Raw genomic sequence first — 13,083 nt, 5'->3', positions numbered from 1 at the left:
GCCTCTCTCCCACCTAGACACGTCATCCCATTCAGCCAGGGCCTTTCTAATCAAAGACTTGTTTTCAAGCAGTTTCTTCAGTAAAAGGTAACGTAAGGTCCTTTCTGGAACAGCCAAAATCCTGGAATCATTCCCAGTTGCTCGGTAATATTTATGTAGTGCACAGACAATGTATTCGGGAGCATCCTCATGGCTTGTGAAGGCTCCCCTGTGGTGCAGACGAACCTCCAGCCTGCACTGCTCAACTAGATGGCCCCCTCCGTTTTCTAAAGTCATGAGAATACAAACCATGCTCATGTAACCTGCATTATGCCATCCCGGTACGATTCTGATGAATCTACACTTCAACTCCTGAAAGGTCAGTACAGCTTTCCTGAGCTGATGTAGCCAAAACGGAGGATAGTACATCACTTGACTCAGCGGTGAGAGATATTATCCATTCCCACAGATATGGTTACACTCATTTCCTAGCATGCAGTTTAGGATTATTATAGGTAGTTGCCGGAACGTATGTTGAGAATAGCATATTATTTCACTCTTCAGTCAACGTAGCCAGAAGTTGGCAACCTTTGAATAAGTTACTGATCCAGTCTTCCAGTTCATACAAAAAAATGTCAAGCTTTCCTGAAAAGGCTCAGAGAATTTATCTAGTGGTCTCAATATACCATTTTGGGAAGTGAAGGATTCCTATCGTTTCTAGACCAGCTTCCCATTGACCACACTCCATACTTCAAGCTATTTAAAACTTTTGATCACAACCTAACTTCAATCATCCACCTATCCCCAAAGAGCTTTAAAAAAAAACAAAAATTACATTAAAAATGTTGTTAATCCTCTTCTTTCCAGTTTGTTTTCCTTGTAATTTTACATCTTATTGCTGTTGAGCAGAGGAAAAGATAGAGGGATCATGTAGAGGAACTTATTTTCCATATATTCCCAGCTCACAGTTACTAGGCAATGCTGATGTTAAACATCAGTAAATTATTTCCATTTCTTAAATTAGCCACTCCTCAACTTAATTCAAATTGTTATTTTTTTAAAAAAACAGGTTTTAGGTCATTTTATGCTATGACCCAAAATCAAAAATGAAATTTGAATTCAAACAAATCTATGAGATAGAATTCTTATAGTTTGCTGACAATAATGACTTTTATTCTAAAAATGTGGAAGCAAAAGCAAAAAAATGTTTTAATTGATCACTTGAAACACATTACTAATAAAAGATATACAGCATAGTTGTTATGGGCATGAGCGAATTACAATTCATTCCCACAAAATCACATCTGATTCTGTATTACATTCAGATATTTAAATGGAGTCTGGACCCTCTGTTGCACTGACATGAGAAATGCCACAGTTGAAAATCAAGATTTTATATTTTGAACCCAGTATGTGTGAAAGAATTCAGAACCTGTGAGCTGCATAGCCATGTTGACAGGTCAAAGGATAATGCTCATGTAGCTTCAATCAGTCAATTTCCCAGATATTCTTAATAAGTGGTAAATAGTAACTAAATTACATGTCAATACCATTTAAACTGAAAGGCTTATTACTATTTGCTTTTTTTTTGTCAAGTATCCCTTTATTTACCAACAAGCACATCACTACTGGTTAATTTTCCACGATCTTTCAGATACTGCATGATGTCTGGCCGTCTTCGCCAGGTTGCTTTGAGTCCATATTCATGCTCTGGAGTGTCCTGCACCCAAACTTCAGGAGTTAGGCATGCTTCAGAAAAATCATTCAGTCCATAACTTGTGCCCAAGTAGTCCTCTGGTCTGCTTTGGAAAGAGATCCTATTGGATACGTCTGGTGTTCTGTCCCTTAATTTACTAATATTTCTTCTCAAGCTACGCACTGGAAGTAAGCTATCAATTGTAGGAGTGCTAACGTGTGGCAGAATGAAATCCTCATCATTTGATTGAGCAATGCAATCAGAAAGGGAGACCTCCTTACCAACAGACTCTGCACAATTTTGATGGTTTACACAATACAATGGAGAACTGAAAGTGGAGCATTTCATAGAACTGTGTGGTATATTCCCTATTGAACTTGTGACAAAGTTCATTTTGCCAAACAAGCCCTTTGCCACAGATCCTCGGTGGTTACATTTGAGCTTCTGACCCAAGACACCTATATTTTGAACTCTACCAAAGGGACTGTCATCTTTGAATGCTTGGTGAGTGATGCCCATAAGTGACGTTTTATTTGTTGGTAGTCGAGCTTGACCAAGAGTTTCAACTTTCTGACTGGGGCCAGAATGAAATTTGTGGTTCTCCTTCTGAACAGGCAACTCATCACAGCCCAGAAAGGTCAAAGGAACAAAGTTATTGCACAGTTTTCTCTCAGCTACTGCTTTTAGTGTAGTGTTCTGCTTCTTTTTGTAATTATGTCGTGTTGTGCGATCAGATTTGTTACATTTGTGTTGTTCTCGTGATGGTCCTTCAACTGTTGTGTCCAACAATTCAAACTGTGGCAATACCTGGAAAAGAAAAGGGAGACTAATTAGCAAGATCAGATGTCATGGAATACAGGAAGAGCTAGCCATTTGGATACAGGTGGTGGTGGAAGGTGGTGTGGAGAGTAGTTTTCCATACTGGAGCCCTGTGACCAGTGGAGTGCCACAAGGATCAGTACTGGGTCCACTACTTTGTCATTTATATAAATTATTTGGATATGAATATAGGAGGGATAGGTGGTAAGTTTGCAGATGACACCAAAATTGGAGGTGTCATGGACAGCAAAGAGGGTTACCTCAGATTACAATGAGATCTTAATCAGATGGGTCAATGGGCTGAAGAGTGGCAGATAGATAAATGAGAGGTGCTGCATTTTCACAAAACAAATCTTAGCAGGACTTATACACTTAACAGTAAGGTCTTAGGGAGTGTTGCTGAACAAAGAGACCTTGGAGTGCAGGTTCATAGCTCCTTGAAAGTGGAGTCACAGGTAGATAGGATAGTAAAGATGGTGTTTGGTATGCTTTCCTTTATTGGTCAGAGTATTGAGTAAAGGAGTTGGGAGGTCATGTTGCAGCTGTATAGGACATTGGTTAGGCCACTGTTGGAATATGGCGTGTAATTCTGGTCTCCTTCCTATCGGAAAGATGTTGTGAGATATGCAAAGGTTCAGAAAAGATTTACAAGGATGTTACATTTGTGTTGTTCTCGTGTTGGTCCTTCAACTGTGGTGTCCAAAAATTCAAACTATGGCAACACCTGGAAAAGAAATGGTTTCCTGTGGGGACAAGGATGTTGGAGGATTTGAGCTATTGGGAGAGGCTGAATAGGCTGGGGCTGTTTTCCCTGGAACAAAGGCTGAGGGGTGACCTTCAAGGTTCATAAAATCATGATGAGCATGGATAGAATAAATAGGCAAAGTATTTTCCCTGAGGTGGAGGGAGGCCAGGACTAGAGGGCATAAGTTTAGGGTGAGAGGGGAAAAGATAGTAAAGGGACCTAAGAGGCAACTTTGTCACGCAGAGGGTCGTGCGTGTATGGAATGAGCTGCCAGAGGAAGTGGTGGAGGCTGGTACAATTCCAACATTTAAAAGGATGGGTATATGAACAGGAAGGGCTTTGAGGGAGATGAGCCAAGTGCTCACAAATGGGACTAGATTAGGTTGGGATATCTGGCCAGCATGGACGAGTTGGAATGGAAGGATCTGTTTCCATGTTGTACATCTATATTTCTATGCATAACCATCCTGCATCTTAAAACAGGAGGAGAAAGTGAGGGCTGCAGATTCCTGAAGAAGGGCTTATGCCCGAAACGTCGATTCTCCTGTTCCTTGGATGCTGCCTGACCTGCTGCACTTTTCCAGCAACACATTTTCAGCTCCATCTTAAAACAGCCAAGAAAGTGCTTTTGAAATGTAGTTATTGTTGTAGGATATACAAGAGACAATTTATGTGCAGCAAACTCCCACAATGTGCTAATGTATGGACAATCCATCTTTGTAACACAATTGATTGTTAATTATTGGCTGGGACATTAGGAATAACTCAAGTGGTTTTTTTGTCAATAATCCCACACAATCTTATACATGCACCCAAGGCAGCAGCCCCCTAGCAGTGCACCAGAGTGCCTTGATTGAGCAGCCTACATATTGTGCAGTGAGGACGGAAGAAACATGGATAACATTAGATGTCACAATATTTTAGGACTATTATCTTATCTTAATATCAATTAACAAAAATTACATTTTCAAAGAGAATAAACCTGGAATGATTATTCAAACTCTATCACAGTTTAATCATCCAATATGCTTACTTATGGAACACTGATTTTAAAAGGAATAATATAGAACTTAGTTACATTTGTAACTAATTTACAATTTTTGTCCATTAAGTATCAGTTTGGGACAGCTGGTTTCTGCATAGCAATATTTGACAATATGGATCTGAACAGAATTACCCAAAAAAAGAGACATGCTATAGGCTTGTGACTATCAATGTGACAATGCAAGCCTATATTGTAAAGGCACTTAAGGTGCATAGGGGATCAGACTGTGTGGTCGTCAAAACTGGTAGTGTATTCTTAAGTATTAAAAAAAAACACATACCCAAGTGAAGGAAGATTTCTGGTCAATTGGTACACAGGATACATGACGTGGATTTACTGCAGATTGAAGAGGCACTACTTGTATGACCTTCTCTCCTTTTTGTGGACTCTCCAAAAACTGCAGAGGGGGCTTCTTGGATTGGCTAGGCTTCTTCTTGCGGGGCATCAAGCATCCTACATCTTAGCCTTGGAATTAATTGGAATAGATTTTTTAAAAATAAATAAATTAAACTGGTCTTTCTGCAATAGTTCAGTGGACAAATGTGTGAAAAACGTGCAAGGTCAAGTGGATACCTAGACTTTGCTGAATTAGAAAACGTCAACTAAGTTAGTACAGTTTTTGCCATGGATAGCTGTGTCAGATACATTTATATTTGCTGGTAAACATAGAACATTGTTGACCATCTTATAGCAAGGAGCAAAAATAGTTTTTAAAAAATTAAAATGTTCTTTGTCACAAGTTTTCTTTAAAAAGGTAATAGTAGAATAACTAACTCAAGCCTGCCAGATTATATCCAACATCAGGGAAAAAGAAAATTGTGTTTTCAGTTTTGGTCAGATTCAAACAATAAAAATAAACATTTGAGTTCATGGCACCATATTCCATTCAATCATATCCCTCCCTTTATGAGCAGAGAAGCAGTACTATTGCAGTTCACACATATTTCTTTTGTTAATTTTATCAAGTTTAATTATATGAAGATGATGGATGTTCACTGGTAATTATTTGTGTCCTATAAACAGGTTGTTGAGGCTAATGCACAAGGGCTAAAGAAATACTTTTGAAAACATGTAAAGATTGATTCCAATTCTATCCTTCATAAACTATATTTAAAGAAGAGATATTGCATTATATAGAGTTGAAAAGAACAGTTTTAGGCTATCTGGGGAAGGGGAGTGGCTAATTGGGCATGGTGCCCAGGAAGAAGATCTGGCGACTCAGAAGTGCTCCTCTCCTTGCACTTGCAGAGTCATCATTATCATGTACCCCAAATACAGCAATCTGCCTATGTAAACACTGAATCTATTTTTTTTAAAAACACAGGTTACAATATCTTTGGCAAGGGCATCTCTTAGCACTGTGCTAGCCCACATGATCCACTCTGACCTCTTCTACTTACTCCCAGATTAGATAGTTGTTTTGTTAATTTCATGCAATAGTAGCACAAAAATAAATCCTAAACAGAGTATGCCTTGGTGCAGAAAATAAGTAATTTCTTTGCCAATTCTAAAATTTAAAAAAAAAGTTATAATACTGAACATTGTATTCAGCAGCTAAAAGGGAGAAACTGAGCCATATTTGTATTTAGTTTTCTAGGAAAGTGTTGACCTGTAATTGCCAAGAGGCTTCAATCTGGAGGGGTACAAAATTGACAAAACAAGATGGACTTAAAGGGAACAATCTGAAGAGATTTGCCAGAATATATAGTGGTGTTATTGTATTCCAGATGTTTAAGTTCTTACTAGCACATTCCTCTTCCCCAGTATTACTATAAATTTGATGTAAAAATACACTAATTGTTTCAAGACAGTAAATACCATTACTAAATATTTCCAGGAACAATTATTTGTCTGAACAATGTCAGCTTGTTATTTAAACAAGTAAACTGTTATTTAAATGTCTTTTAGTATGGGTGTTCACAACAACTCCGATTACTGGTTGCAACACTGGTATCCTCACTTTTTGATATTCTAAAACAAAAACACTCTTCAGTGTCTCAATTTCTGAAATTTAACACTGACCCATTGCAATAAAATCAACTTTAAGCTGTGAGGCAGCATGTCCTTTTACCAATCGTTCAGAAAACCCCACGTTTTAAAATAAAAGCATGAGTTAAGCTTGTCAGATGGTGCAATACTTACCTCCTGGGCGTACCGAACAGTTTGAGTGCGTAGTTTCATGTTCTTTTGTATTTGCTTCGATGGTGTTACACTGTAATATTCCCCACAGTGTTAATAATAACTCCGTTGTTCTTTCTAGTTGTGCTATTCCAAAAGGGGACAAGCATGGTATATGCATTACTTTACAAACTTTATGCATAATCAGACTTATCCTGTTTAAAACATGTTGAATAGACTTATGCATTAGAGACCATTTGCTGCGTCAAATTCAGACGCATTCAAGGAAACAAGTAGAAGGAGAAAAAAATAGGAGGATGAGATAAAGTAAAACGAGATAGTACAATTAAACAACAAGGGAGCTATTTTAGAAGGACGAGTTGTTTCTGTGCTTAAAATCCTATATTTGATAAAACCATGTTACCAACCTCTACGCTTCCTGTCTCAGAGGCAGTGTTGACCGATGTTTCAAACCAAGCTGTGTCTAGCCACTCTTTTTTTGTTCCATGTATGCAGTAATGTCGCTATCCTAACCGCACTATATTAAGATTTAGATCTCGTTAAATAATTACAAAATGTTGTCTCGCCATTTCCTTAAAAAAAGACCCAGGCCTATGACTGCAATAGCCACTTGACTGTTTCTGTCCAGTCCATACCTACTGCTCCGATCGCGAATTTTAATGGCTCTTTCCAACTTCATCCGTCCCGCTTTAAAATTCCCCACCCTCTGGAGTAGCTGCACCCTTCCTATTGGGTGAAGGACACAGCTGCCCTGCTCCTATTGGTTGTCTGGCGCCAAACGGCTTCGCATCACCGTTGCCTCTGATTGGCACATTCGCGTTCTAAAGAAACATGCCAACCAGATGCGTTAAGCTCGTTGATTGGACGCACCCGTACCACCTGGTCTCAACGGAATGATTCGATTGGTTCGTGTTGACAGAACGCTAGAAATTCAAAAAGATCCAACTGGCTCCAAACTGTAACAAAAAAATCAGCAGATTCTGGAGCCGGAGCTCGGACACGGAGGCTGCAAAATCCAGCCCGAGGCCAGAGAATCGCTGCCTTTATCCAAACCAGCAACTGGCGGAGGGACAGTGACCTTGATACACTATATCGGACTCTAGCAGACGCCGAGGGAGGTTGGGGTATTGTGAACGGGGAGAGGCAGCTGGATCCGCCGTGCGGATCCCAGTAATATGCCGGTGAGTGAATGGGAGAAGGGACCGTGGACCTGTGGTGGGTTCCAGTATCTCCCGAAAACCGATCAGTACCGGACCCCTCTCCCGGTCATTCGCATTAAGTTCAGGGTGAAATAAACTGTAACAACGGTCCTGGATTCTAGAGCCGTGTGTCAGCTGGGAGCTCGCCCCATCCGGCCGTTTGTCCGTCGCCAGCCAACGCTGTCTGTCACCTTGGCAATGTGACCGGATGCCCATTACTAAAACAACCATCTTATGGTACATCCAATGATTATCGGATTGTTATTTGGTTTATACCGCAAGACCGGTCATGAGGAGACCATGGAGAATATACTGGATCTTAACTCTAAAGCACAGTACACTTGTACCGTCAGTTGGTTAGGCCAATTAGATTGGCGGTATCTTCGCCTCTGAGAGGACATTTATGTAGTTCTTTTCCTGAGGATACTGGGTAAACTAGCCATGGTGACCTCTGACCGTGCCTTTCAATAACACAAATCTTCAGAACGTTAACTCTCATGTCTTATTTGATCTCTACTGGTTTTACATCCCTCAGTTTATCCATTCAACATTCATGCTGTACAAGGAAAGAATTGATTAAACCTTCTTTCATTCTTCTCCAGTGGAATTAGACCTAGTAGCTAAATTCTTTCCTTGCAAGTATTGTTTCTCAACCATTGGAAATATTCGAATGGGATATTTTTGATCTGTAATGAGCACCCAAACATTGTTCACAGTATTCTTAATTGTAGCCTAACAAATGAAATCGTTATTTTCTTTTTACCCTTTCATTTTAGCTCATTTTTATTTATCCACTTAATTGATAGAACATGGGTCAGCGGATGGCCCAAATCTTTACTAGTTTGTGAGAATTGTGGGTTTCAAGTTGACATCGTTGCAATATTTAGAAAAGAAAGACAATAACTACAGCTCTCTTAGCTTCACATTAGTAACAGGATTGATGTTCAAGGATTATTGGGAATGCACTACGTATATAACTACTTAGAGGCCATGTTTGTGACACAATATGACTTTCCAAAAGATCTCGTCATTTGGGACAATTGCTATTGGAAAACTGAGTAGATATGTATTGGGACAATCAGAAGGTGGTTAGGTATTGCATAAGACATTTCACTATAAGGATGAATCTTCTGGAATTCATGTTAATCTGGGATGCTCAGTTGAAAACTGAAATCCTCATGCAAGAAGTTGAGAGTACTTGAAGTCTCATCATCAGTGATTGTCCACACAGATTAAAATTATGATTATTGTTATTTAATACTTTTAGTGTCTAAATGTAAGTGAAGATTAGAATTAGGACTGAAAAGAATGCTGAGATGATACAAACAGTTTAGATGTCATAGGTTCCTGTTTTTCAGTTTCTCTGGTATAATTTGATAACGCTGATAGTGTTCACCTGAATTCTGACCAGAACCAAACTGCTGCAATAATCTGTTTTCTCACTGTACACACCTATTAGTTACAGAGACAAAATAAATTGCCTTATCAAAATATTCAATTTCTTAGAATCCTTAAAGTGTGTAAGCAGACCATTCGGCCAATCAAGCCTCTGAAGAGTACCCACCCAGATCCACCTCCCCACCTCTGTAATTCTGCAATTACTATGGCTAATGCACCTAGCTCGCACATTCCTGATACTGTGAGCAATTTAACATAGTCAGTCTACCTAACTGCACATCTTTGGACTGTGGGGAGTGAAACCGGGGCACCCGGAAGAAACCCACATAGAAATGGGGAAAATGAGCAGACTCCACATAGACGTCGGCCAAGGATAGAATTGAATCCGGGTTCCTGGTGCTGTGAAGTAACAGTGATGACCACTGAATCACTGTGATGGCCTAAGAGTGGCATCTCATTGTTATTCAAAATAAATCTAACCCATAACTAGTGAATTTAACAGTTGGCATTTGAGTCTGTTAATTGATTGTTACTTTTATTTCTGGCAATGTGGAGAGTTTCTAATTGAATTCTACTGTTGCAGGCACTATGTGGTGTATTACTGAAGAAGCTCCTGTTACAATAATGAAGGCCAGTCCAAGAAGGCCTTTGATTCTGAAAAGGAGGAAGCGTCCCCTGACATTCAATAATCCAGTAGATATAAAGGAGAATCCTCCTGAAGACAAGAATAATGGAAGTAAATACAAACCTGAGCCCACAAGTTTTGACACAGATAGCACTTGTTCAACAAAGGATGACTTAAGACACTCTCAGAAACACACAGCCATTGAGACACAAAAAGTCCCTGAGAGGATTCGGATTGTAAACCATCCTTCACTGCCCAACACTCAGGTTGTGTTAATTCCAAAAGATGCAGATCTTCAAAGCATCATAGCAGCACTCACGGCAAAGGGAAAGGAGAGTGGCTCCAATGGACCCAAGAAATTTATTCTTTTGAGCGGTAATGCAACTTCCTCCTCTCGCCAGAGCCAGTCTTTGGAAAGTAATGATCCATGTGCACCTCTTCTGGGAAGGGGAAAAAAATCCATGGAATTACAGGAGGAGCCAAGTTTAACAGTTGCTAACTCTAGTGGCAAGTTGGCCATACCGGACTTTATAAGTAATATTAGCATCAAAAAGGAGGATGATTGCTCGGTTCAAGAACCTCAAACACCAGTGCCTTCATCTCTATATGACCAAGAGGCTGGTACAGGTAAGAAACAGAGCCCTGTGAGATCATAAGACTACACAAGAAGACTAGATAGAAATGTTATTCTGTAAAGAAGTTGGAACACTGATCAAAATACTAAATCTTCCTCAGATGAAATATCTTACCGGAAGCATTTTATGTGTAGCTTTCTTTAAGAAGGTTTTATTTTTAGACTTGCATAATTTTTCTTTTAATTTTTGCTGTACATAGGAATTACTAGGTAGACATATGCATACGATTTCCAGCAAATTCGATTATATATTGTAAATTACATCTCATTTATTGATTTCTCAAATAATTATTGAGCATTTATGACAGTTTGAGAACAGCTGCTGAAAATAGAGGACAAGCATAAAATGAACTTACAGTCTAGTAAAATGAGTATAACATAAATGATAACACATACATAAGTGATTTGGAGGAAGGTGTGAGTTGCCTCATTAGTAAGTTTGCTGATGACACTTAAGATTGGTGGAGTAGCACATAGTGAAGAGGATTGTCAGCGAATACAACAGAATATAGATCGATTGGAAAGTTGGGCAGAGATATGGCAGATGGAGTTCAATCTGGACAAGTGCGAGGTGATGCATTTTGGAAGATCCAATTCAACAGCGAACTATACAGTAAATGGAAAAGCCCTAGGGAAAATTGATGTTCAGAGAGATCTGGGTGTGCAGGTCATTGTTCCCCGAAAGCGGCAATGCAGGTTAGTAGAGTGGTCAAGAAGGCGTACGGCATGCTTTCCTTCTTTGGACAGGGTCTTGAGTACAAGAGTTGGCAGGTCATGTTACAGTTGTATAAGACTTTGGTTCGGCCACATTTAGAATACTGTGTACAGTTCTGGTAGCCACATTACCAAAACAATGTGGATGCTTTGGAGAGGGTGCAGAGGAAGTTCACCAGGATATTGCCTGGTATGGAGGGTGCTAGCTATGAAGAGAGGTTGAGTAGATTAGTATTATCTTCATTGGAAAGACGGAGATTGAGGGGTGATCTGATTGAGGTTTACAAAACCATGAGAGGTGTAGAAGGTTGGATAGCAAGAAACGTTTTCCCAGAGTGGAGAACAATAACTAGGGGTCACGAGTTCAAAGTGAGAGGGGAAAGGTTTAGGGGAGATATGCGTGGAAGGTTCATCGCGCAGAAGGTGGTAGTTGCCTGGAACACATTGCCAGTGGAGGTGGTAGGGGCAGGAATGATAGCATCACTTAAGATGTATCTAGACAGACACATGAATGGGCAAGGAGCAAAGGGATACAGATCCTTAGAAAATAGGTGGCAGGTTTAGATAGGGGATCTGGATCAGCGCAGGCTTGGAGGGCCAAACAGCCTGTTCCTGTGATGTAATTTCCTTTGTTCTTTGAGTAATTTACAGACAATTTCTCATAGTTCCTTGAAAGTTGCAAGTAGATGGGATAGTGAAGGCGTTTGGTATGCTTTCCTTTATTGGTCAGAGCATTGAGTATAGGATTTGGGAGATCATGTTGCATTGTATAGGACAATGGTGAGGCCATTTTTTGGAATATCGTATACAATTCTGGTCTCCCTCCTATCAGAAGGATGTTGTGAAACTTGAAAGGGTTCAGAAAAGATTTACAAGGATGTTGCCAAGTTTGAAGGATTTGAGGTATAGGGAGAAGTTGAATAAGCTGGGAGTGTTTTCCCTGGAGTTGAGGGGTGATGTTATAGAGGGGCATGAATAGGTAAGTAGAAAAGTAGGTGCAGGAATCCAGAACCAGAGCGCATAGGTTTAAGGTGAGTGGGGAACAATTTAAAAGGGATCTAAGGGGCAACTTTTACACACAGAAGGTGTTGTGTATATGGAATGAGCTGCCAGAGGAAGCGGTGGAGGATGGTACAATTACAAAATTTAAAAGGCATCTGGATGGGTATATGAGTAGGAAGGGTTTAGAGGGATATGGACCAAGTGCTGGCAAATGGAACTCGATTAGTTTGGGATATCTGATCAGCTTGGGCGTGGTGGACTGAAGGGTCTGTTTCAGTGCTGTACATCTCTATGACTCTAAGATGTATAGATGCTAAGAATTTCCATTGAGAATGTTCTTAAATGATTCCCCACAAGTAAGCTCCAGTTTATAATTCCAACTTACATTATATAACCACTTTCTTATATTTTTGAATGTGCTAAATTGTCAAACTGATTTTTCTAAGTGCATGGCAGAATTATCTATGGAGGTATTCGATAGACCTATTGTGGTGGAAAAACTCATGGCTGTGCTCAAAAAAGCCCCACTCTTCAAGCAAACAAAAGCTGAAATTACAACTACTTTAGACACTTTGATGTTATGGTTTTGAGTGTTTATTGAATTTAAGGCATATGCCTTAATTCATCAGTTTCCTTGTTGGAGGCAGCTATGTGTGTGATATCATTTTCTCTAAAGTAAAACAAGCCTTTCTTAAGAATACAGTAAGTTCCACAATATTTAACATGTTATGAAAGAGATGGTCTGTTCCTTTCCCTCATCTCCTAGCAACATCCCACAAGACAACAGCCCCACTGACTGTCAGTATTTCCATTCAAGTGCCCAGAAAACAGATTTATCAATTTCATAAAGTAAAGAGAAGATTAGATAGAGGTGTCAAAAGCAGAGGTGTCAAAACCATTGATATCAGCATAGCGGGTTTTGTAGTGCAGTGCTAATGTCCCTATTTCTGGACCAGAAAATCTGGGTTTAAGTTCCACTTTAGGACATGATACCACATAGAGGTGTGTCATAACATATCCAAACTGGTGGGTTTAAAATTTATAAATAGATTGTTGAAGTTTCAAAATCTCTCTTAAAATTCAGGATG

General features: G+C 39.6%; 1 protein-coding gene across 3 annotated transcripts in view; it reads left to right on the top strand.

Moving 5' to 3' along the window:
* Nucleotides 1-93: 93 nt before the first annotated feature.
* foxm1 (forkhead box M1) overlaps nt 94-13,083 on the top strand; it is a 35,359-nt gene continuing 22,369 nt past the window's right edge. The window contains exons 1-2 of one of the 3 annotated variants that reach the window (XM_043709404.1): nt 94-358; nt 9,604-10,272. In XM_043709404.1, coding sequence (XP_043565339.1) covers nt 310-358; nt 9,604-10,272 — 718 coding nt within the window. In that variant the 5' untranslated portion in view covers nt 94-309. The other 2 variants (XM_043709406.1, XM_043709407.1) reach the window with 2 other exon arrangements.

This window comes from Chiloscyllium plagiosum, chromosome 19, assembly GCF_004010195.1.
Source record: "Chiloscyllium plagiosum isolate BGI_BamShark_2017 chromosome 19, ASM401019v2, whole genome shotgun sequence".
NCBI classification, from domain to species: domain Eukaryota; kingdom Metazoa; phylum Chordata; class Chondrichthyes; order Orectolobiformes; family Hemiscylliidae; genus Chiloscyllium; species Chiloscyllium plagiosum.
Note: the sequence above shows the minus strand (reverse complement) of the source record. Positions and strands in the feature narration are given on the sequence as shown.